Here is a 24612-nt window from a genome sequence, read left to right on the forward strand (position 1 = left end):
GACGAAGCGAAATAATAAAGAATAAAAAATGGGGTAGAAGAAATGGACCTGCTTGGAGAGGGCTAGTTTGTGGTGAAAAAATAAAGGACACGAGTGATTGCATTTGCTGTTTTTCATTGAGATGCAAATGGATTCGTGGAGAGTAAATTAAACCTTGGTCAGAGACTGAAATCAACTTCTGTTCAAAGAGTATTTAGATAAACAATTTGCCTTTTGGATTTGCATGTGGCATATTGTTTATTTGTTTGTTTAAGCCTCTAGTGAACTTCTCCGCGAGGTTGTTTTTATTTCATTTCTGTGACGACATCCATTAATTGGAGAAAATTTCACGTTTTCATCAAAATATTACAAACTTTTTCTTAAAATAGCAAAAGAAAATGGGGAAAAATGGCTGAAAATGAATAATTGGTAACAGAAAGTAAAGATCTTTTTGAGAAACGGTAAAAACAAATCACGTTTTCATCAAACTATTATAAACTTTTTGCCTAAAATAGCAAAAAAAAATTGGAAAAATTGGACAAAATAAAATAGTTTGTCACAATTATTGTCACGGGAACAGCTAAAAAATTCACATTTTGATCAAACTATTATATCTTTTCCCTGAAATAGCTAATAAAATTTGGATAAAATGGATGAAAATGAATAATTTGTCACATAACATAAAGATTGTTTAGGGAAACAGTTAAAAAAAAGTCAGATTTTCATTAAACTATTATAAACTTTTGGTTAAAACAACAAATAAAATGTCGAGAAATTGGATTAAAAAAATGAATAATTTGTTTAAAAAAAAGTAAAGATCTTTTTGGACTTTTATTTGTAGTTATGTATGGGCTTCTTTAAATAAATAAGAGCTTCATCTTAAAGAAAATATTCTGCCAACAATTTATGAGCATCCCTCTGTGCGATAGAGCTTTCTGGACTGATGCAGACACAGGCAAAATCTTGAAGTCAACTGCGATTTCAGATATAACAGCCTCACAGCTACCCTGACGGCCAAGCAAAGTGTTTGTGCCTTTTGCCAAAGAGTACTTTTATAGAGAAGCGTATTGGCATCTTATCACTTTTCCAAGACAGAGATGCCACAATAAAGGAGTGCAGCTCACAGAATTCTTAAGAGACAATTAGGAGCCTGGCTAGCTGCTATGGCTTCAATGATTTGTTATGATGGCATAACTACAGGGGAAACTTGTTATTGGACGGAGTTAGCAAGAGTCCCATGAAAGAGTCAGATGGTGACACCTTTGCCGAGGTGATTTATGAATGTTGTAATCGCTTTCCAAAGTCATCCCAAAGCCTTTTCCTCTAAATTGAGTTCATCTGGAGCAGGACCACACAAAAGGCGGCCAGTCCAGATTGTTTCTTCTGACATCAAAGAGCCAATTTCTGTCTTTTGACCACATTTCTGGTGCTTTTAGAGCCTCATCTTATGAAAACGATTGGATGATATGCTATTTTACTTGTAAATCAATCCAATAGGAAAGAAAAAAACAAAAAAATCAGAAACTGTATCCTCTCCCACCATCCATCAATAGCATCATAAAATGGAGCGGCACAAAATTCACTGGTTGGCGCGTCTCCAGCACGCCAAACCACTCTTATGTTAGCCTCAATCTTTGAATTATAACGCGAACATGCTTTTTCAGACCTCACTAATTTGGGGACAGGTGTTTGGGGAAAAAGAAGTTCTATTCCCGGTGCAACAATGAGCGGAGTAATCCTGCTTATTGTTCCTGCCCGAGGAGCCCCTTTCATGGAGGAGGTTGCATGAATGCTACCAGGTGGTCTGCAATTTGCAGAAACGTAGTAACCGTTCCAGCTAATCCGCCAGTCACAAAAGGCAGGTCTCCAGTGCTCCGGGGCCCTTCGGAGGCAAAGGAAAAAGTTTACCTCAAACACTCAGGGGCTGAAAAGGAGTCAGGAGCAGTGATTCCTAATCAGATTGCGCCGAAGTGAACAGCTCGCATGGCAGCTGTAGTTTTCCCAGGGTTAATTACCTTTCACTGCTCCCTCTAAATGAGTCAGCTGTTCCTGTCATTAAACAACGCCACTCTATCTCTGCTCCTCTGTCCCTCACACGCATGTGATCATGGCTGTGCACGTGCACACACACGAAGAGCCACACCTTTCGCTCGCCATCTCCAACTTTTTTAAATCATAATTCATTTGCATATTATGGTGACTTTGATTGATTCACTTTTCAGTCGGTTGGGGGGGAAAAAACAAAAATAAAAGCAAAAAAATAAAAAATAAAGGTTCGTTGGCGGCTGTCATTTCTCAATCCGGTCCCAAAACACCTGCCATTCTGCAGAGGAATAATAGCAATCTGTCAAGGCCTCATTCTAAACATATAGGAGGCGTGTGCACATATGTGCATGCCCAAACACAAGCTAGCTCCAAACGTGCATGCAAACATGACGTCCAGTTCGGATAGACTTGTGCCGTCATCAATTGGGAACAATCTGTCTGCTTGCTGGGCTCAGTGGCTCAGGATGTTGGGGGAATTTTAAGTGATTTTTGCCACTGTATGCTAAAATCCCTTGGCCACCTGGATTACAAACTCCAGTCCTTTAACTCTTGCCAGTATAAATCCGTGTTAACTCGGATTTACCTCTGGCATATGAATCCTCAATCTGGGTAAGCTTTGTTTGGAATGAGTCAAACAGAAGTAAAGATATCCACGGGCGAGTCCGTTTCCACGAAACTCGCCCTCGGGGCGCACTTCACAGAAATATCGGCCATCAGAGCGATTCAAGACGTGTCGTCTTACAGCCATTCACATCCAGGTGGAAGTGAGCAACGCTGCACTGTAAAACCCCAGGTAACCATGGAGACTGATGTAAACTCACAGGAGTGCACGCTGGTGAGGAGTTAGATCAGCTCCCCACATTAAGATTTCACATTGATCACTGTCAGAGAGGCATTATTTGCTCAGTTGTTCAAACACGAGTCCTGCTCTGCTTGCAAAGTGATCACGATAAAATAAAATATGGCACGAGCAGCCTGGAGGATCTAAATTAAGTATTATCAAATCTCTCACATTCACACTAGCACACACACACGTCTGGGATGGCAGAGTTAAGCCAGACTATTTTGTACTTAAAAGGTTAGCAGTGCTGTTTTGTGAGTTTGATCCTTGCTTGCCAAATCAGCAGATGGTCCATGAATATGATTATATGCATCAATAAAAGGAGTAATCTTTGACAAAATGTAAATTTGACTCAAGTCCAGGTTTTAATATGCGGCATGGACTTTAACCCACTTTTCAGCTTTACAGTGGAGCGTGATAAGCTAATGCACTTTGAATTTTGTAAAGCGATCTCTGCTGGTGCTGCAATAAAAAACTGTTCTGAAGATAAAAGTCCAACTAAAATTTTAAAAAAATGGCCTCGGAGAGGTAAACCATCGACTCATTAAGTATCACAAATCATCAAAATCAGCCTCTTCTTCATCATGTTTCTAAAATTATCTGTTTAAAAGTTTAAAAACTAGAAATTAACAATGAATGATCTTTTTTAACCACAAACGATGCAATAATAAGTGAAGCTGGATTATTGTAAGAATAAAAAAAAAGAAGCATCTGAGATAAAATCCAGCAAAAAGTGAGAAGCAGAGGGAAAAAAAAGTTTTAGCAGTAATCAGAAGTTAAAGATCAAGTGCAAAAAAAAAAAAGAAAAATCTCTGCTAGTGACCCGGCCATGAATCTACTTATGTGAGCCTGAGGCTTGCACAGCGCAGCACATCTTAACACAGAAAAGCTGAACCGCTTGTCTCCTACATCTAAACGTTCTCATGTTAGCAGTTCCGACCGGGCAGAAACACATGCTCGACTTACCGTGCCCCTTTTAGCCTTTGTTTCGCATCACTCAGGGACACCGGGGAGGAGACGGAGCAGAAGGAGATGGAGGTGGGATGCAGGGTAGTCCAGAGCTTCGCTGCTGCGAGTGTTTTTGGCCGCTCTGTGTGTGTGTGTGTGTGTGTGTCTGTGTGTGTGTGTGTGTGTGGAGGGCCACTGTGATTTTCCCCAGAAAGGCTGAGTTTTTTTCTTCCTTCTCTCTTTTCTTCTCTTTTTTAAGCCTTTGTGTCATTCACTTAACAACCAATCTCATTAGCTGCTGAGCTACAATGAGCTGAATTATTTTCTGTGTAAATACACCACATGGAGATCTTCAAGGTAAGACCTCTGCAGGTCTTTGTATTTCCATCAACAGATTCAGAAAAAAAGTCACAACTGTCAAACAGGTTGCTCTTTAAAAAATATAATTTTTTCACTATTAACAGTGAAAAAAACTTTACTTTTCATGTATGAATTTATTTAATAGATTTGATTAATTTAACGAATGAGATGTGGCACCATTTAGGCTTTGAAAATCTCTGACACAATTGTGAAAATGAATTTTAAGGCCACAAAAATCAGCTTGTGTTGAGGTTTAGCCTTTTGACAAACCCTCCATCTCTGAGCTTGTTTTTCGGGGGAACCACAAACGCCTGTAAATTGTAGCCATTGAAAGCGCTCAAAGTCATGACAGCTGTCCATAAGCATCAGGGACATGTCCAATGGCCAACTTGACCCTCGTTAGAAAAACAAAACAAATACAAAAAGAGAATACTGCAGCCTGGGAATGCCGAGCCGGGTCACTGGAGATTTTCCAGACAAACGCCGCACAGGGGAGGGGAGGGGAGGGGAGGAAGAATAAAAAGGACAGGCTCAGAATCTCATTTTAACAGACCGCACACAATCTGGGCTCCCACAGAACTATCTCTGCCTGACCGCTTTCTATTTATCCCTTATCAGTGTTTACCAACCGCTAGTTTTCTTTCATTCACACTGTGAGGCAGTTCTCTTACTATCAGTCAACAGCTGACACCGTGGAACAGCCTCAAAGGCAAGAGGAAGGGATCAAAACTAAACCAAAGCTGTTTAAACAATACAACAGAGGAAATAAATTCATAAATCCTAATTCTTCCCAACCCACAAGGGTATAAGCAGATCCTTTATAGTTAGGCCAACAAACAAAAACACAGCCAGCGAGGTACATTACAATCAAGGTAAATTCTGAAATGAATTTGGTTATACAGGGAGGTGGAGAGAATTTACATGTAATATTAATTGGGAATGTTTTAGATTTGCTAAGTATGCGCAAACACAGCATCGATTGATTGGGCTGTCTCTTTTCAAATTTAAAAACTAAACATTTATTTCCAAATTAGCACAAAAAAAATATTAAAATGTATAAACATATGTCTAAAATTTATTATTATTCATTTTAAAGAAATTCACCACACATCCACAGTCAAATTTAGTTAAATTACTGGCTAATTTAAATGCTTACAGGAACATCACTACAGAAAATATAATGGTTTTATTTAAACTACTATTTAAAATATTTCTGCATGACTCCCCTTTTTTTAGTGCAACATGATTTAAAAAGTTCAGTAATTATTAAATGCATCCTTTCGCCAGCTGCTCAGCAGCAGATGGATAATTTCTCAGACCTTTTTCAAAATCAATCCACATAATTTGTTTTCCCTGGATTAACTGGCTGAAAGTTTGACTGAAGGGAACAGGTAACGGATCGTCTGGCAATCTAGAATGTGTGCGGGAGAAAATCATGTGCAACTAGTAGTTTGATTTGTAACTTAATTATGATTAAAATGAGAAAAAAAGGGAATTATTGCAGTCCCGCACACTTTATATTATATATATATATATATATATATATATATATATATATATATATATATATATATATATATATATATATATATATATATATATATATATATATATATATATATATATATATTAATTTATTTATTAATTTAAGTTACAAAAAGTACAAAAACTTCTAATGTGGAGTTTTGTTTCGTAGCTATGCAAAGGAGTTTGTGAATATCTTTTGCTTGACGGCAGGTACCATGGACAGCTCCTGGAGGCGAAAAGAGGTTACATTAATGTGTTGTGTAGCAACTACCAACCCTGGGCTTTGAGGAGGAGGAGGAGGGTGAGGAGCAGAGAAGAATAATGCCATGTTACTTATCACTGCTTTACCACACAACCTGTCAAACACAAAGTTCAACAAAGTAGAAGGCTTTGCAAACACACCGCCTTTAGGTCCTACAACCTCAACAATGCCTTTTCAAAAGGAGTTTTCAGATGCAGGCCTATTACACAGTGCTGTAATGAATACAGCCTCTATAGTTATATTCAAGTTTATTTCATAATGAGAGAAAACAAACCAAAAATAACGGATAAATATGGATTAGACGAATGACATCTGGCATTTTAGAGAATATTACAGATGAGTATTATTTATTTAAAGTTTCCAAACACAGAAACATGTCTGAAAGACAACAAATACAAGCAAGAGCTGCAACAGATGTATTAAATGAAGAAGAAAAAAAGTGAAAATATTGAATAGATTTGATCCAATCTGGAGAAATATGAGCTGCACTAACTGAGAGTTTAACTTTTCTCCTTTAAATTGATGGATCATTTAAAATCTGAGCCACAGGGGTCAACTATGAACCTTTTTACCACAAGTTTCTAGTAAATGATGAACTTTTTGAACCGGCATCCTGCCTCCTAAATCAATAGTTTCTCCGGAGACTGCTGAGTGCTTTGACCCCCCCTCACAATTTGTTCAAAGCGACGTCTTGCCCACGTCTGACACAGACAGGGGTTCACTTTCTATCCCTCCACACTTTGTATTAGCATAACATTTTAAAACCCAACCACAGCTAAATGCAAATTATCTTAAATCAAGCTGGAAAACACTTAAATTAAAGCACCAAATATTTTTAAATGTTGCTGCTGGAGCACTTTTAGATTGATCTTGTAAATTTAAAATATTCTCTGCAAAAAAAAAAGCAATAAAATACTTGACTGACTGCTTAAACATGTTAGGGGAACAGGCTGGGTGTTTAAGTGCATTAGGCTCAGTGTGGTCTTGTATGTACAGCTGTCACTGTCAAAGCCACAGGCAACCTGACGATGCTTTGTCTGCACACACAATACGGACATGTGTTCTTCCAAGACAAGCTTTTCCTCAAAACAAATGCGTTAAACCTAATCTAGGTGGACAGTATCTCGTGCTATCTGGATGATCCAAAATAGGTCAGGCTTCTAAAAAGCAGTTTGAGCCATTTAATCTCTGTCTGTCTGGAACCTGGATGGACGCTTTACCGGATTTCCAACAACGAAATTCAGCCAAAAAATGTTCTCTCCATCAGATCACCTTTTAACTAAGTTTACAACAATCCCTTTTGAGTCATCTAGTTCCGTAAATCCACAGAGCGCAAGTGAAGCAGCCGGTAAAAATCTAGATGTGAATAAGTTCTCGTGCTCTGAACATGACAGCATCTAAAAGCGGGAGCTAAAAAAAAAAAGGCTTGTCATTCACAAATGCGATACGGCGAATCAGAGATGATGAATGCAGACCGAGCTGACAGAGAATTAAACAGAAAGAACTTTAACACCAACCTATTGCTATGATCCAAAAAGTTTGATTTTCTCCCAGTCTCTTGAAAGCTGAGCTGGTGCTGTGTCTTTGAAAGGTAGTCCCCAGGAATATGACATACTGTGCCTTTGACAGCCTCGAGATAAGCACCTGCGTTCGGGTCCCTTTTTACGTCACACCCCCCCATTCACAGCCCTTCAACATGATGCACATTTGCACATCAACAGCCACCACCCCCCACCCCCCTCTCTCTCTCTCTCCTCCACCTCCCCTCTCTACTCCCACATCCGCAAAACACACAAACAGGCTCACAAGAAGGCAGATGCGCGCTCTCGGCAGAGGCAAGCGAGCGCGCGCAGGCGGGCGCCACAGATTTGTGTGAGGATGCAGCCTGCATGCAGACTCACGTACACTCTCACAGGTGATCTATTCAACTTCTTCAGCTGCGTTTGTGCATCGATCCTCTGTGTGAGCGCGCAAGAAAAAGAAAAAGAAAAAAAGGAAAAAGAAAATCAACTTTCCCTTTTGCTTTGTCATAAGACCCGGGCATATGCCCTTCCAAGCTCCTCATACATCACTCATCATGCAAATGAGAGGGAATGTCACTCCTCGGCAGCAGATGGCCAGGGATGATAACAATGGCTCGACAGACCAGTTTCAATGTCTGCGACTTTATCGCTACAGCAACAAAAATAAACCATAGCAAATGTTTGTCATTTGATTCCCCCTCTTTCTTCAGATGTTCATACCTATTGGTCGCCTTTTGGATCATTTGTTATGTTTGCCATGAGAAGTCAGGCTATCGGTGAAAGGCAGGGACCTGGAAATAATTTTTGTTGACTATGGAAAGCTGCAGCCCAACACTTATTCAAGTAATTAGGGTGTAATTCCTCCCTGTAGGCCATGTCAAGCTCCACTGTTAGCTCATGCGTTCGACAGGCCAGGAGAAAGCATGAAAGAAAGGAAGCCCCCCCACCCTCCTCCTCCTCCCGAAGAAATCACAAATGCAGCTTTTTCAAACACCCCCCTGGCCAAAGTGATGTCACCCTGCGTCCTGCTGACTCCTGTTCATACAAGCCCCCGGAGAAGAGAGTAAACAGTGGAAGCGTTTAGCAAACAGGGGCCAGATTACAATGACAAAGGCGACCACACTTCTGGGTGGAGCCTGGGGCGAGGGGGGGGCAAAGGAGTGGGGTGGCTCAGGCTGGATTTAAAATATGTGATACCCATAATGGAGATGGGGGGGGGGGTCCTCCTCCTCCTCCCCTCAAGATCCAAGCCCTGCCTCTCTCCGGCTGATGGTAGGGGCCACCCAAACACGCACTTCTGTCCCCGACCCCCTCTAAGTCCCCGGGGACTAAAGTGCGAGCACAATATGTAATAATAATGAATTTTCAGCTCTTTTTTCCCTGTGATTTGTGCATTTGGTTATGCAAGGCTGGGGAGTTGAGGATGGAGAATATCATTACTTAAGGTTTTGGCAGTTGATCATCACCTTGTTTAATGCCTCATTTGAAAGTCTAATTTCAAACTGTCTTCAAGAGCCAATTCATGGTACACAGAGAAAGAGACATACAAAGAAAGCAGACGGGCTCCCCTCTCTTTTTTTTTTTTTTTAACCATTTGTACCTGATAAGTGTACAAACACATTAAAGCAAAATCTCTCTAAGAATCTCATCAAAAAAAAAAACATGTTCTTTGATTGTTAATGCAGAAAATCTCACCACCGGCTCTTTTGTGGGGATGATTATTTCATGTACTGCCATGTTCGAGTAAAGGGAAAAGGAATCAAGTCGTGTTCAGCAGTCTTACTACACCAAATGCAACATTTTCTTTGAACATCTGCTCCGAAAAACTGGAATTAAAAAAAAAAACAAGAGGGATTCAGCAGCAAACAAACTAGTGTTTTGTCATTCGCCGGCTGAAAATGCGGGCATAACTACATGGAGCTGATGGAGAAATGAAAAGAGGAGTGGGTTGGACGAAATTACATGTCAAACAAGGGTTCACATTTAAAAAGTCCTGCTCATATTTGTAGAAAGTGTTTGATTGCATTTAGAAAGGTATTACAATGGGTCACATCTGTGTCTAAAAGCTTTTATTTTTTTTGCATTCTGCAGCAAATTATGTAAGCAGAGTGAAGTGTCATGGCACCCTGTTGTTGTGAGCACCATACCTTCCTCCTGCGAAACCTACACAAATGCGTTGAACTGAATTCTTCTAATGCAGCGCCGGATCAAAATGTCAGCGGCATAACTTCGCTCGACACCCCGCCCTGTAATTTCAACAAGGCAACATGACTAATTTCACATGACAGACTGTACAGCCAAACAACAATGTTCCATTCAACGTGATAGATGTGTAAAAATCCATCTTAAACTGTGGTTAATTTCAGCCGGCAAGCTCTGAGCCGGGTCTGAACCGACACACGTTGGTGGCACTGAACCCTCATTGTGCAACCACTTGATGCCGCTTGTTCATCACATAAAGTCACATAAAAGGGCTGAATTAAATTAAAATACACATATATTTATATATATATATATGTATATTTATTTGCATATGCAAATACGATGAACCAAACACAAGTACATGTTGATATGGCTCCAGGACGCAGAACTATCTTTATGTTAATGTCAACAGGCAGTGAATATTTTCTTTTGAAAAACCAGAACATTTTTCATGGGGATCATTATCTACACTGCTTGTCACTGTGTCACCCTTAAAAGAAATGATTAGATTACTTCCCTGCAAACCCCTTTGGGGCAAATTGCGTGTGACCGTGGGCAACCTCACAATATGTTTATTCAGTGTCCTTTGAAGACACTTCAATTAAATTTGAAATGTTTTATGGACAAATATAGGATGTTTTCTCAGTGACGGCGCTGAAGCTGCAGACTCGGTTTCGTTGGAGTTGGCCGTCCGAACGCATGAACATTTTCTTCAGTTAAACGTGTTTTAGGTGAACGAACTTTGGAGGAATCAAAAGTTTTGTTTCAGTCTCAAAAACCACACTGGCAATGGCTTTGAATCACCCTGGAAGTTTTATAAATCAGCTAAAATATGAAACGTGCCAACTTATCTGATGCTGACACGCAAGAACATTTACCCAGTTACTCATTGGCTTTTAATGAAATCCATCTCTGAATACCAGATGAGCAATTATTCACCAATAAAAGTAAAGCTATTTTGGTAAAACAAACAATTGAATTACTCAAGAATCCAAAAGTAATTTGTGAAATTACTACTCAAGTATCAAGTCAAAGTGATTAATAATTTAAAAATATTGTGCAACAACACTCTGTATTTATCCCGGCTTGGGACGGGCACAATGAGACCCTGGCTTGGGTGTCATTGCACTTTCTACTTCTATTTATTTTTTTAGTTTTATTTATTTGTTATGTTTTATTAAGTTGGGTGCACGGGGTCTGGAGGGTTTGGGGGCAAACCGTATATTTTGTAAAGCACTTTGCATTACTGTTGTGTGAAAAGAGCTTTATAAATAAAGTTCGATTTGATTTTTGAAATGAAATATCGAAGGTTGTGTCCGAATTCCCTCACTACTCCCTGCTTAGTGCACTACCAAGGGCTATACATTTTTATTTTTTTGGCTTGACTAAATCTAACATTTCAAAACCTAGTGCTATGGAAATTTCCCAGAAGTCACTGGGACAAACTAGTGTGCATCCATTCTCCCTAGATTAGCAAATATAGACCAGAATGGATTGTGTTAGAACAATTGAAGTTTTCATCATCATAACACCGTGGATTTATAAATAGTCTTTGTTAAATGTGCGATTTTGTTCGGTTTTTACTTTCGCAAATTTGTGAGGCCATATTTGCGTGATCTTTTTTAAAAAGTAGTCCCTGCACTGTATGGACTTTTAGGGGTTAGGGGTTAGGGATGAAACTCACAGTGCAGGACAATCCAGTTTCCTGGATTTAAAACATTTTGGACACAACCTCACTACTTTTTGTTATTTTTTTATGGCTTAAGTAAAAACCAAATAAATACAAACATTTTACAAAGATTATTTATTAATCCATTGAGTTCTAATGATGAAAATTTGGATTTCTACATGTATAAAAAATAAATGAAATGAAAAAGGAAACACAACGCATCTGTGTCGTCTGTGTTCGCCAATGGAATGGGTTTCGATGCCCACTGATTTTTTTGCAGTGATTTCTGGGAAATTTCCAGGGAACTGGACTTTGGAAAAGTAGATTCAGAAAATCCAAAAAACTGGACTGAAAAAACTGGAAAAGCTGAACAACACCAACAGGGGAGTAGCGAGTGAGTTTGGACAAAGCTTAAACGTTTTTTCCCCCACTATTGGCACCACAATGAAGTTGTGTAAAATTACTGCTGTTTTCATCATAACTTTAATCAGGAAAACTAGATTTTTTTTCTTGTCCTGTCCAGCAGCTGAGCAAACAGACAAGAGGCCTCCCATGTTGGACAGATTTTGCTATTACAATAGTGGATTAAGAATCAACTGACACATGAGGTGCATATTTGTATAAACCCCTGTTGTATTTAAGGCTAAACAAATATGTATGTATACATTATTTTTAAAAAGGACAGAAAAATTGACATAAAGAGCGAGTGTGATTTCTGTAAAAAATGATGTAAAAAACATCTTTAAGGAGTTCTATCTTTCTTAGAAAGTACTTAAGTAAAAATAACTGAATACATGTAATCTGGTCCTATCCATTTGTGCTAACTACATGGCTTTTACTAAAAAGAACATTCAAGCTGATTCATGATTATTAAAGTAACACAAAAATAAAAAGTTTCATTTGTTTTGAACAAAGTTAGCTCTTTTTCGTTTGTTTGTTTTTACAAAATTATCATTTTAAATAAGTTATATGGGCCCATTCATTTTCTGATAACTCAGTCTTACGAATAACAATTTAAGGAATTGACAGAATATAAAATTGTCTTTAGACATAAAGTTGAGTCAAAAGAGGCTGAAGTGAAGTCAGTTAAAGATCTCACTGGTCTCAGCTTGTTGATGCTCTTCACAGCCCCCTCCTCACAGTATCCGCTTACATCCAACAAATCAATACTCGACTGGTCAGTCAATGACTTCACTTTCACAGGACTTTGCTGTGTCATTAAGAGGGTGGAGGAGGGTCCCTCGGGGGGGGTCCCTGCCCATCTTCCTCAGTCAGGCGGGCACACAATGAAGCCGATAGGCGTGTAAACGGCGAGCTTAGATGTTCAGCCAAAAACGAGCATCCAAACAATGGTAACAGGTGTGAATAATGTGGGGCTTTGATAATGACCTTGGTGGTCGTGACAGTGGGTCAACCAAAAACAGCCATTTCCGTCTAGCCATTCCTTTGGGGGGCGGGGCTTCTCCAAAACCCTAAAGATTAGGCATGAAGTGAAAATCACAATATCTTTTCAGATGACAACAAGTATGATAGGCATCCACGGACTTAAGCCAAAGTATTTCCTGAGCCGCGTGTGCATAATAAGCTAAAATCATCTTAAGTATTCAGAGATATGCACTTGAATAAATAGAAAAAGCTCTATTGATGTGGATAGCTTGCAATTTTTGATTGCAGCAGACACAAGAAGCTTTGTGACATGAACTAAAATGCAAATGCCCTTTGAACAAAACAAACAAATTGATTATGAAGTAAGTTTCTCCAGCACAAGTAGCCGGCTTTGAGTGATTAATAGGGGCTGGTCATTGATTTGCTTTTGTTTAAATCTTGGGTAACTTTCTAGATACACAATTATTATTTGTTTCCAAACAATAAATCCAATCTAGCTTGAGCAAATTAAACTTTCCTATGGCCTCTTCTCTGCCCTTTTACATCTCAAATTGATTATTATCAAAACACATTGCCTCCAAGTGTCTGCTGTTTTTCTGTTAGATTTCTGATTGGATATTGTTTTTTTCCCCCTGTTTATTAGAACGTAAGCAGTTTTCAAGAGTTGCTTAAGGAGATCTATGTGGCTTGTCAACAACTGTGACAATAGTTAATCTTCCGTCCTTTGCTTCAGCTGCTATATGTCATACATCAATATTTATGATAATCCATCTACAGTATATGAGTAATGCTGCCTTCATATGTTATCTAAAACATGGCAAATTGAGTGACTGAGTTCATATCTACATTACAGCTAAAGATTGCAATAATACTTTAGATATTTCTCTGTATTTGCAAGTCAAATCTCAGTGTTACCGACTCCTTTACTGAGAAGCTTTTGCCATCGTCTTTTTTTTTGTTTGTTTGTTTTTTTTAAGCTTTGGAACTTGGAAAAACTTTCCCAGATCCAGACATTTATACTTCCTGATTTCTCGCCTCATCTCTCCAAGATAGTGATAATACGATTTCTGTGTTTTTCGCTGTTGAGAAACAAACTGGATTATGAACAGATCACTACATAAACAGCTTTCTAAAAGGAGGCAGCTATTTTAAAAAAGGCTGAAGAAATGCAAAGAGGGATTTAAATTTTAATTTGAATTTATTCCAGCAAGTGAAAGGTTCTTTTGAGAGAGGATTTTAGCAAAGATGATGGTATTTAAAAGTGATAAACAAGCATCTAAACCTCCAGTGGAAAAACAGTTATTTTGCTTCTTCCTCATGTAGAATTGGGCTTGCTTTGACCACATCTAAAACAACAAGAATGAGTATTATTAGTAATTAAAATCTAAATAAGGGAGATTCGTAAATATTTTAGCAGATTTGTGTCAAATTAACATTTTGTCCTGACACCGTTAGTGACTGCGGATGCACAGCTATATGTCCTCGGGTGCAAATTCCTGCTTTCTATGTACTTGGCACTGCACACTTTATACTATATTGAATGTTGGGAAAAGATATTTCACACTTATCACATGAAATTTAAATCCTGTGCTACAATGTGACAGAGGAACACCAAGCAAAGTTAAAAATTAAATGGATTTAAAAAAAAATGGGAATGTGTGTTAATTACAGGTTGCTGTGCAATTTGAGAAAGTGTGTCTGAAAAAAAACTAAAGTGAGTGTTTGGGGGAGTGAGTCACTTTGGGCAGTCACATATCACATTTCTGTGACAAAGAAGGCTGTCATCTGCTATATGTGTAATGTGCGGCTTATAACGCGGTGACTGGGGTTTTTTTTTGAAGTGCATCTCTTTTTTTTCCGGCTGACCACTGAACTCGCGCAAAGCAAACCTATGCCACACAAGAAAGACAAAGAGTTACATCATTTCTCTCAACGGCTAATCCGATCATGGACAGTGTGTGTGCATTTGCTATCTTAGGAAAATGCCAGCAAAGGCGCTAAGTAAACCTATTTTACAAGACTCCCTCACAAGGATACAGTGCCAGTATCGGGATAAAATTTCACACAGCAGCATGGCTCAGTCACATAACCTAAGCAGGCTTAGGAAAATGGAACACAACAAAGTGTTGCACTTTCTTCCTGCACGTCTGTTGCAGCATACAAAATGCTCCAGTGACTGATGTGAGTTTCGGCATGAAAGCCAAAAAGAACTAATAGCTGAATAGCGTGTAGATACTGTTGTTAATGCTCCGAGTTGTTTAAAATGGTAGATTATGGAAGTGTGCACCTGGCATTCTGCAGGCTAGCCTGGCAACACTCCTCCCTTATAATTATAATGAACACACAGTAATTCAGGGTTGAGGCTGAAATACGAATTATGTCCTTTGAGACAGCTTGTTTTAATGGCTATGCAGAAGAGTTACTAGAAGTGCAGATGGCAGATGTGGTGCCTTTGAAGCTATTTACAGATAATACATTACAAGGTATAGAACGCGAGGACAGATGACTTGTTGTGTTCATGATTTCGGCATTAGGCGAGCTTTGAAAAAACCTTTTTTTTAAAGTGTGTCAGCACTTCTATTAAAGCCTGCAACCCTTTACATGTTGAGGGGGAAAACATGTGAAGAGAGAGTCTGACCACTGCAGCCTGTGCGTTTCATCCCAGCAGCCCTTCTGTTCTGACTTTGTCCACAAAGGGGTGCATTTTCTCAGAACGACCGTCCTCGTCTTGTTTGTCATTACAGAGATCTGATTTCAAGCTCTTTGTTTTGAAGCCACATTCTCCTGCATATTCACATCCAGAGAGTCATTCCAAAACCTCCATTTTACATAAAATATGTCAATTCTTCCAACTAAAAAAAGTCAAAACACACGATTTGTGTGATTTTTTTTTTTACACCCAAAAATGCAAAAATTATCCTTTTTAACTTGTTATAAGAAATAATAATATACATTCCTCTTTTTATGTGCACAGCAAAACATATCACTCATTTCATTAAAGTAAAAAAATATAAAATAAAGGCGCCTCTGAATCAGCCTTTGATAAGAAAAACAAACTCCAATTTGAACTCCAAGAAAAAGTTTTTCCACATTGAAGTCACACGGAGCCGCATTAGCATGTGAAAAGAATAAACAGGAGAATTCTCAGAAACACACTCCACCTGGCTGCTCACCAGCATCCTTGTCAGAAGTCCACCCACCGAACTGGCTAACACTGAAAGACCTCCCGGGGACTGCAGTGACCATTCACTCGCTTCTCTCTTTTTCCCATGCACCTGTGACTGTTTTTGTGTTTGCTATTTTTTGCTTTGTCTTTTCCTGGCAGCTCTGTATCATCGGAGACACACTTTTCCTCAAAAGGAATTCTCCTGCCCAACAATGTGGTTTGTTTGTTCACCGGATATGGCAGGCCGGAGAGTCACACAAGGAAAAGAAAAGGAGGGGAAAAAAGCCTCGTCTGTAATAAACTGAATGTAAAAACAGCCTGGATGTGTGCGATGGAGGAGCAGTCTAGACATTTTACCGAGTGCTTTCTTGCTGACTTTAGGAGCTTCACAGGTGTAGTTGGGCAGGCTCTTCTTCTTCCTCCTCCTCCTCCTCCTCTCCTCGGACGGCTCATCCGGCTTCTCCATGGTCCTGGACCTTAGAGAGCTGCTTTTCCATTTTCCAAAGCACTTTGCCACAATTGCTTTGTCCGCTCCTTTCATTGTTTTCTGTAAAACACATTTACAGCATGACTTCCCAGGTTTATCCCTCTTGTGAGCCATCTGCCCCCTTTTTTGGCTCTCAATAAACCTGGGCTCATCTTTCCTAAACCCAAACTAAGAGAGAATTAGGGCATTGTGTGTGCATGCATTCTCTTAAGCATTCCAGAAAATTTCCTGATTGCCCTGGCATGTTTTTTTTTTTTAGAAAGCGCTTGGACATTGTTTTTCTCCTGACGTTTTGTGGACAGAGTTGTACTGGATCAAACTCCACCAAAACAAAACTTTTTCAAGGGATAAAAAACACAACAAATGTGTTTTTCCACATATTTTACCCATCCCAAAATAAAAGAAAACCCATTATTCCCTAACTTAGTGATGTGCAGTCCCCAAATACTATTACAAGGCCGATCGGGATTAGCAGTGGAACATACCTAGTTATCTATTCCTGAGTGCCAAGACTCCTAGCAGTGGGCTACTACATTTCAAAACCTGGCAAATCCAGTTGTCTCCTAAATACAGAAAGTACTTAAATCCGGAGCTAACAGAAGAAAAAGACGGATAAAGGGTGCTCTGCATATCACCGAAAAGCTTGTGCACTTTTCAGAATCACTGGCTAGGTTAAACAAATATGCTAAGTAGAGATCAAAACAATCCTTTGATCTGCAGCCTAGTTTCCACAGGAATGGCTTGGCTGTTGTTGTAAATAACTTGTATAAATCTATATACCATTTGCCTTCAGGTAATATCAAAAGTGCCAGGGATTCGCAGGCAAATACCTTGTGGTTAGGAAGTAGATCAGATAAAAGCATATCAATTTTTAAGCAGCACTGTACTCTGGCTTTTTTTTCTGCTCTCTAGCTCAGTTTTTAACCCCCATCATCATTATTCTTATTAATTCTACAACTGAAACATGACTGAATCCCTCTCGGAAAATAAATAACTAAAGCCTACTTTCTAACCTTTGTGTTTTGGAGTTTTGGAGAAAAAAAAAACGGCTCCTACCTCCAGCACGCCATTCAGGTCGGACACAGGGTAAAACATTGTGCTAAACGTCATACAAAAGAGGCTTGAAGAATCAGAATGCAGAAGCTATGCAACTTGCTGACTAACTTTGCCCTCTGTTTTGATCGAGCACACAAAGAAAAACGCTGTCCATTCAAAACGGACAGCATAACTCTTTTCAGAGAGGGGGGACCCTGAACAAACGAGGCCATGTCCTGAGCTGCAGTCGGCGTCCCATCAGGCCTGCACAGGGCACGGTGAGGGCTGCAGGGACTGGGACCAGCTGACACCACGCTCACACAGAACTACTTTTGTGCGCCAATCACTTTTGTTTTTTAAACAAGTGTCATTTTTGGAAAGTTTCACTGCTAAATTCCTCTGTTTTATTGAGAGAGAGAAAAAAAACCTTCTTGTTGAACAATGTGGCTGAATAGTTGTGTACATTTGTGGGTGTTACAAACATTTTGTCAACACAAAGGTTTGTGCTGCTTAAAAAGAAACACAGCGTTAAATTGACATTAAAGTCTGAATAAGTCAGAATTACCGTCAAGGGAACAGTTGTCATTGTGGCTGCTGCTGCTGTTTTACAGGCTAAACAAACAAGGAAGACACATATTTTGATTTCAATTTATTTTTTCATTAATGTTTGTTGGAAAGATTCACTTTAGTGCGTAATTTTTATAAAATAAATCAAATAGTTATGTGTTGCAACACAAAAATGATTTTTATTCAAAAAAGGCATCAAAATAAAGGTTATTTAAAGACAGTGCTACATAATTAAGGTCAATAAAATGGATATTGTTAACATAGAGTTGTTGTAGCCTCACCAACCTAAATAAGCACCAGCTTTTCTGTAAACGAATGAGAATAAGGATTATTTAAAGACTTTTTGTGTGTATTTGTGAATCGGTCGGGGGTGTAGTAAATAAAACACAACGACAAATGACCTTTAATTATTTCATTTTAAGCCTTGCTTAATGTTGTTTTCTTGTCTGTTGGTGTAAATTTCAGAACAATAAGATTCATAAAGAATTTTTTATCCTGAAAAAGTGAAAAATCAAACAACAGTTTGAGAGGCCTTTACAGGACCGGTGGGTTTAATTCTTTCTATCCTGAATCTGTCAGTGAACGCACCAGGAGCGTTCAGGGCATCGTTTGATGAGTGCATTGTTTTCAGGTATCCAAGATGTTGGAAATATCTGAATATTTTTATCTTAAAAGAACAAAAATAAAAGAGATGAAAAGATAGGAGAAGTTTGATTTGGTATGCAATGACCTGTTTTGGGTTAAACAAGTGGAATTTGGGATCCTAAAACTCTCATTTTGATCACTATGGTATGTTTGTCATCAGTTATGACAAAAAGTTAAAAGGTTGGAGACACAACTTCTCCATCTGTGTTCAAAGAAAAAAAGAAAATGTAAATATTTCTACTTTTTGTGTCGTCCAACGGCAAAACATTGATTTTTACGGTTCAAAAAAGGACACAAGACCTTGAATGACTCACAATGGAGATTATTCCATTTAAGAAAAGGTTATGTAATTTTAGTGCAACAAGCTTAGGATGGTTAAACCCCAAAAGGCCACTCGGAGGTCTTTGAACGACATCTTCAGAGCTTTGTGACGCTCCTAGAGAGAACAGAATGTACCATATTCTTGACCCGTCTGCCTCAGATGCTTGGTGTCTATGGAACCGAATACTGGACGTGAATTGTATCATTCTCTGTGACAACTTGTTAGATGGCAGTTGCTGTAGTGGAGTGGTGAGAGTGGCACATATGCATTATAGGAGAAAATTGTGAAATGACAGATTCCGGGTGTGATTCTGAGGGAATGACTAACTAATAGGAGGGGTGCTCCAGGCTGTTAGCTTTGAAAAGCAGTTTGCACATTACTTTATCTTGTCAATCAGATTCCTGGAATGGAAGAGGTGACTGATAACTTGAATTAATTATTTTCTTATTGCATGCATGTGTTAATTGATGTTAATTTATGTCCCTTACAGGCCCAAGCCAGAATATCCAGAGTAAAGCGCCACCTCTGGCACCCGGATCACCACACCATTCTCTTTGCATACATTTATATCAAATCAAAGACGTCTTTTAATCCTCTTGGAACAAGGAATGTCTGCCAACTGGGATTTTAAAATCCACTCCCTAATTGTTTATGGCTGTGCAATACATTTTTAACAAAGTGCAATATTTGTTGCAACAATAGGATGGAAGGCAGCATTTTTTCAAAGTAAAAAGGACACTTTTTTTTTTTTAAAACAGTCCTCTTGAAAAAAATAAAATATTCAAGTTGTTTCTAGTATATTGCATGATTAAGAGTCACATTTTCTAATATTTTCTGACAAAAACATCTACATGCTGGGGTTCTGTGCGATGAAACGGGCCTTTAAACAATTTCACTAAACATCTTTAAACACAAATTTGACTTTCCCGAACATGGAGGATAAGAGGAAGAGCATTTCTCTGATGAGAACAGAAACAGCAAGAAGTTCTAACAAGGAAAGCCTGCCAGGTGGCGAACTGGCTGCACCAACAGAACGCACAATCTGTCTGCTTCTCCTTCCAAACCATTGACAGCTGCCATCACCAGCCTTGCACACTCGCACTCAGTGGCTCCTCAGCTCCCTGCCCGTCCCTCTTTAGTATTTCCTGCTAACCCTCAGAGACAGGGTCACCTGGCCCCCCGGTTGTCCGTCTGTGGGGACCCGCTGGCCTCCTGCAGATCCTACTTGAATGCTCGTGGCACAAACCTCTTTAATATGAAACCCAAAGCGGCCAGTCCTTTGACCCGAGAGCACAGCTTTTGGAGGAGCCCGACCCAAAAACTGCATTCAAACAACGATTCTGATGTCAACCACAAACAATCGGACTTTCTTCAACCTGATTGGACATGTTTGCGTCAATCCAAGAGGATGTTTTTAGAAATAAAAGGGCGCGGCGTTCGCCGCTGCGTTTAATGGGGACAGCTTTTCCATCACAGAGTAGAAACCCAAAAGCACAAAGATGCAGAGAGGCTAAAGTGGAGAGTGTTCCACCAAACTGGCATTGCAACGGGGCTAAAAATAAAACCTGGCAAAGTTACTCTGATCCCTTATTGGTCCCATAGTTTGATTTCACATTTAGCATTTGCATTCCCTCCGCATAAACATTTCATTCTTCCCCTCCTGCAGTACAATGAGACTTGAGTGACTTTGGCAGCAGATTTTGGATCGGTGCTCCTGAATCCACCAGTGTATGTTATCAGCAGGTAAACAAGCTTTCGAACAAAGCCATAATGGAACTGCAAGCGGCATAAAGAGGCTCATCTCAAAAGCTATACAGCCCATCAAAGCTGGTGTCATTTCCTCAACACTGCACTGCAGCTGGAAAATGCATGGCTGTTAGTTACAGTTTAAATCGCCCGTCTATTTTCAGACACTTCAGAACTATTTGTATTGATTATTTTCTTGTCAGTAAGCAGCCAGATTACCAAAATAAAACAACAGATTTTTAATGTTTACTGGATTCTTCTTGGTTTTGTTCTGCAGTGGGAAAGCAAAAACTGTGTCATGCACTAAATTAAAGGGATTTGCACTATGGGGGTATTTGAATAATTATTTTCTACAGAAAATGAAATAGTTCTGTCTATATTTGGAGGGATTACTGCCGCCATTGAACTTAATGTGAAAATAATTTACCCTTTAAATATGTAGTAAAGCTCTATCCCACACTTTCTGCTCGACAGATGCAATCTTGTTAACAGCACGCCTGGATGCCTGTCACCAAACTTTCCACATATTTGCCTTTTGGGTACAGCTCAGATGCACAACTAAACCTACGCACTCTCTTTCCAGTGAGTGGAGAAGCCTCAAAGCTTTCCTTTCAAACGCTGCATTATCTCTGTGGCGGTAATTATCCATAAAACTATGCCATCAGATGCCTCTGATTCCCAATATGAACTCAATGAATTACGTTTAAATGTTTGGAATTATCATTTTCATGTAGATATGTGTTACTAATAGTGATTATGTTCGTCATGTGGGTAGAAAATCAAGCGCCCTTATGGTGCACATTCTCCCATATTTCGCAGACGTTTCATCACACGTTTAATCTGCCCCCTGTCTCCGATTTGCCACCAAACCTGAAGTCGAGGCAGGGAGAGGACAATACCGGATGAGATTATGAAGCATGTCTGTTAAAGCATGTCTGTTTGATCATCGCTCTGTTTAGGTGAAGTTCTCCACTTGGTCTCTTCGGTTCCTGACAGCAGATATATAACCTAATCTCTTCTCCTAACCCTTTTCTTAGGCATGAATGGGGTGGAAATGTGATGGCATTAAGTCGATTTACTCCTTGGTGTGCAGTTTGAGCCATAATGCCTCTTGGCTCTTCTTCAACACACTTGCTCCATTTAGATTTTAAAAAATATCTTTTTTTTTTCTTGCTTGCTTGCTTTCTTTCTTTCTTTCGTTAGGGGCTCTCCTATTTATTTTCATTTATCCATCATTTGAAGTTCATGCATATATTTACTCCACAAATAATGCATGTTTATTTGCAGCCCCGTGCATGTAGAATACTGCGAGAGAGATTGGGAAAAATCAAATAGAACTTGTGTATTATCTCCAAACACAGAGAATTTCAGCAACAATGAGCAGGGATCTCAGTCTTCAACCTTGTTTTGATATTTCATATTTACTCGTCTAAATCTTAATTTAGCGCCTTCAGCATGTGTTGACACGCAAAGAAAAGCTATGATAATAACTCTTTCTATTTCAGCTCAAAGCCATTTAAAGCTGCCTGGAGATACCTGCCCTGACACCATTGACAAAGTAGATTTGGGATGGATCTGGGCGACCGTACGAAAAAAAACAAAAACTGACTTCATCTTTTGCAACAGATTGCATTTGACACCGCCCCCCCCACATACACACACAACCTGATATGACTCCACCGTCCACTAAAGCTTACAAAAAATTTGCCACAGATATAAAGATTTAAACCTAAAAATGTAGACATTGTGATTTTGAGCAGAATTTAGGCTTATTTAAACTCCAATAAAAACTGCCTGGGTGAAGTTTTGTAAATCCAGAATTGCACATTAGCATATTTCTCTCGAAGGTATGATTCCAAAAGATGTTTTTTTTTGTTTGTTTTTTCAAAAACTGCATTTCTATCGACGTTCAACGCTGGAAACTTTTTTAATTCTTGCAAAGATTTAAAACTTTTCAAGATACCTTACCAGATATTTTTTTAAATAAGTCTTTGCTCTACACCCGTTGTTTCATTAAGAGCTAAACTGTAAACATAAAGAAATTATGGTTAAAATGAGTCCAAATCCTTTTGCTCCAAACTCTTGCCAATAGGAAACCTTCAATTCAGACTCAAAAAACTCATATTTCGTTGTAATTTTGGGTTCAATTTTAGGGATATTATTTTAAAGTTCAATAAATGTTGTCTTTGGAAACAAAATTCAGATTTATGCTCTAATAATAGGAGCCAGTTTTAGATTTTATTAGGATTTATTTAAATGGGCCAACTTGTACTACGATTTTCATTTTGTTCCCAATTTGTCATTTCCACTCATTACGATAGTTTTTTTTGTCACTGTAATCAAGATAAACTACAATAACTTGCAGAAAAAATGAAAAAAGACAAAATGTTTGTTTAGAAGTAGTAAAAAAAAACCTTGTTTAACATTTAATTTAAAGCTATTTTAACAGCTTATTTTTAGCTTATTTTCCATGTTTGAATTCTTGTGTTTAACTGATTCTAGATTTTGTTATATTATAATAGGTTATAAGTAATAAATTATGATGCCTCAAGGTCAGATACTTTTACTACTTTCTAGTAATTTTCCTCTAAATATTAGAGTTCTTTTCCTAATATTAGAAAACCTCTTTTTGCAGTGCAGTATTTTGAAATATTAAAACACAAGGGTAATGCAACAAAAATTGTGTATTTCCTTTGTTTACTTTCTTCTCTATAAACAACAGGGATTGTTCTGATGTGTAAAACAATCATAAAATATCTATTTATGCAATGAGAGGAATGCAGCTGAGTATAAGTATCCATTTTCCAAAAGCTAAATCAAATTAAATCAAAATAATGAAGTAAGATTACTCTGAAGAATTAAGAGAAGAATTAAGAATTAAAAGATTAAGAGATGAAACTTTTCTGCATAACTTTTAAACCTCTGGTTATTATAGTTTCTGAAGAACTGCACTTATATTTGCTTCTGCTTAAATTAGCGAGACGTAGTCTATTAAAGTGTACTAGAAGTAGTAGTAGTACACAAGAAGTTTACTTTTATTTATATATCATATTTATTGTATATTTGTATATCGTGTAACCTTAAAATGTTTCGATTTAACCTGAAGAAGTATTCAGTAAGTATATTTCCTACATAATGGTCTGTGGTCTACTTGCTTATCTTATACTTATACTCAAGAAATAAAATAAACTTCAAGTGTAGTACTTTTTGCTAAAGGTATAAACAAATAACTGAACCTATTTTATATTTATATGTTGACAAAATCCAACCAGAAAAAGTTTCAAAGTGGAAAAATACTTTCAGGTATTCCGTTTTTAGATTTTCAAATGATAAAAATGGGTCAATTTGACCCAAACACATCCAGTTTATTTAGATGTGTGTTTTTGCATGAAACATGGGACACTCTTTTCTTCTTGTTTGTAAAAAAAACACCTGTTTTTTCAGCTTTATGTAAAAGTTGTATCAAATATATATAAATATATATTTTAGTAAAACTGACAATAAAAAGCTGAAGGTTACCTTAGGATCCAGTTAAATATAAGCAGCAAAAGTCAAATTCAAAGGCAGTTTTAATGGTGGGAGTAGCTAGAGGATCCACATGGCAATGTTAAATCCCATTCAGCTTGATGAGAGTGACTCCCTGCAGCACTGAGCTCAGTGGGGGGTTGTAAACATTTACACTAAGAGCCTGTCCAGTGCACATGCTTGCTGCTTGCCAGCCACCTCGGTATCGAATGTTGTGTTGCATATTTTGTCATTCAGGCCTGTCCCGAAATTGTAGAAATCACACCACCAATTTATGAAGGAGCCATCCAAATGTGACAACAGGCGTATGCTAAATGGAGAAAATACAGCTAAACATTGTTAAAACACCCCTAGACCCACATGGTAGAGAGCGCTC

General features: G+C 38.5%; 1 protein-coding gene across 5 annotated transcripts in view; it reads right to left on the minus strand.

The window, feature by feature from the left end:
* st18 (ST18, C2H2C-type zinc finger) overlaps positions 1-17661 on the minus strand; it is a 40839-nt gene extending 23178 nt beyond the window's left edge. The window contains exons 1-2 of one of the 5 annotated variants that reach the window (XM_023965310.1): positions 17453-17661; positions 16267-16456 (exon numbers count right to left, since the gene is read on the minus strand). In XM_023965310.1, the coding sequence (XP_023821078.1) occupies positions 16267-16456; positions 17453-17506 (244 nt within the window). In that variant the 5' untranslated portion in view covers positions 17507-17661. Of the gene's footprint in view, positions 1-3832; positions 4119-7480; positions 7655-16266; positions 16457-17452 lie in introns of those variants that run through there. The other 4 variants (XM_023965309.1, XM_023965311.1, XM_023965312.1 and 1 more) reach the window with 4 other exon arrangements.
* Positions 17662-24612: the final 6951 nt, after the last annotated feature.

Source organism: Oryzias latipes, chromosome 17 (assembly GCF_002234675.1).
Source record: "Oryzias latipes chromosome 17, ASM223467v1".
Lineage (NCBI taxonomy): Eukaryota > Metazoa > Chordata > Actinopteri > Beloniformes > Adrianichthyidae > Oryzias > Oryzias latipes.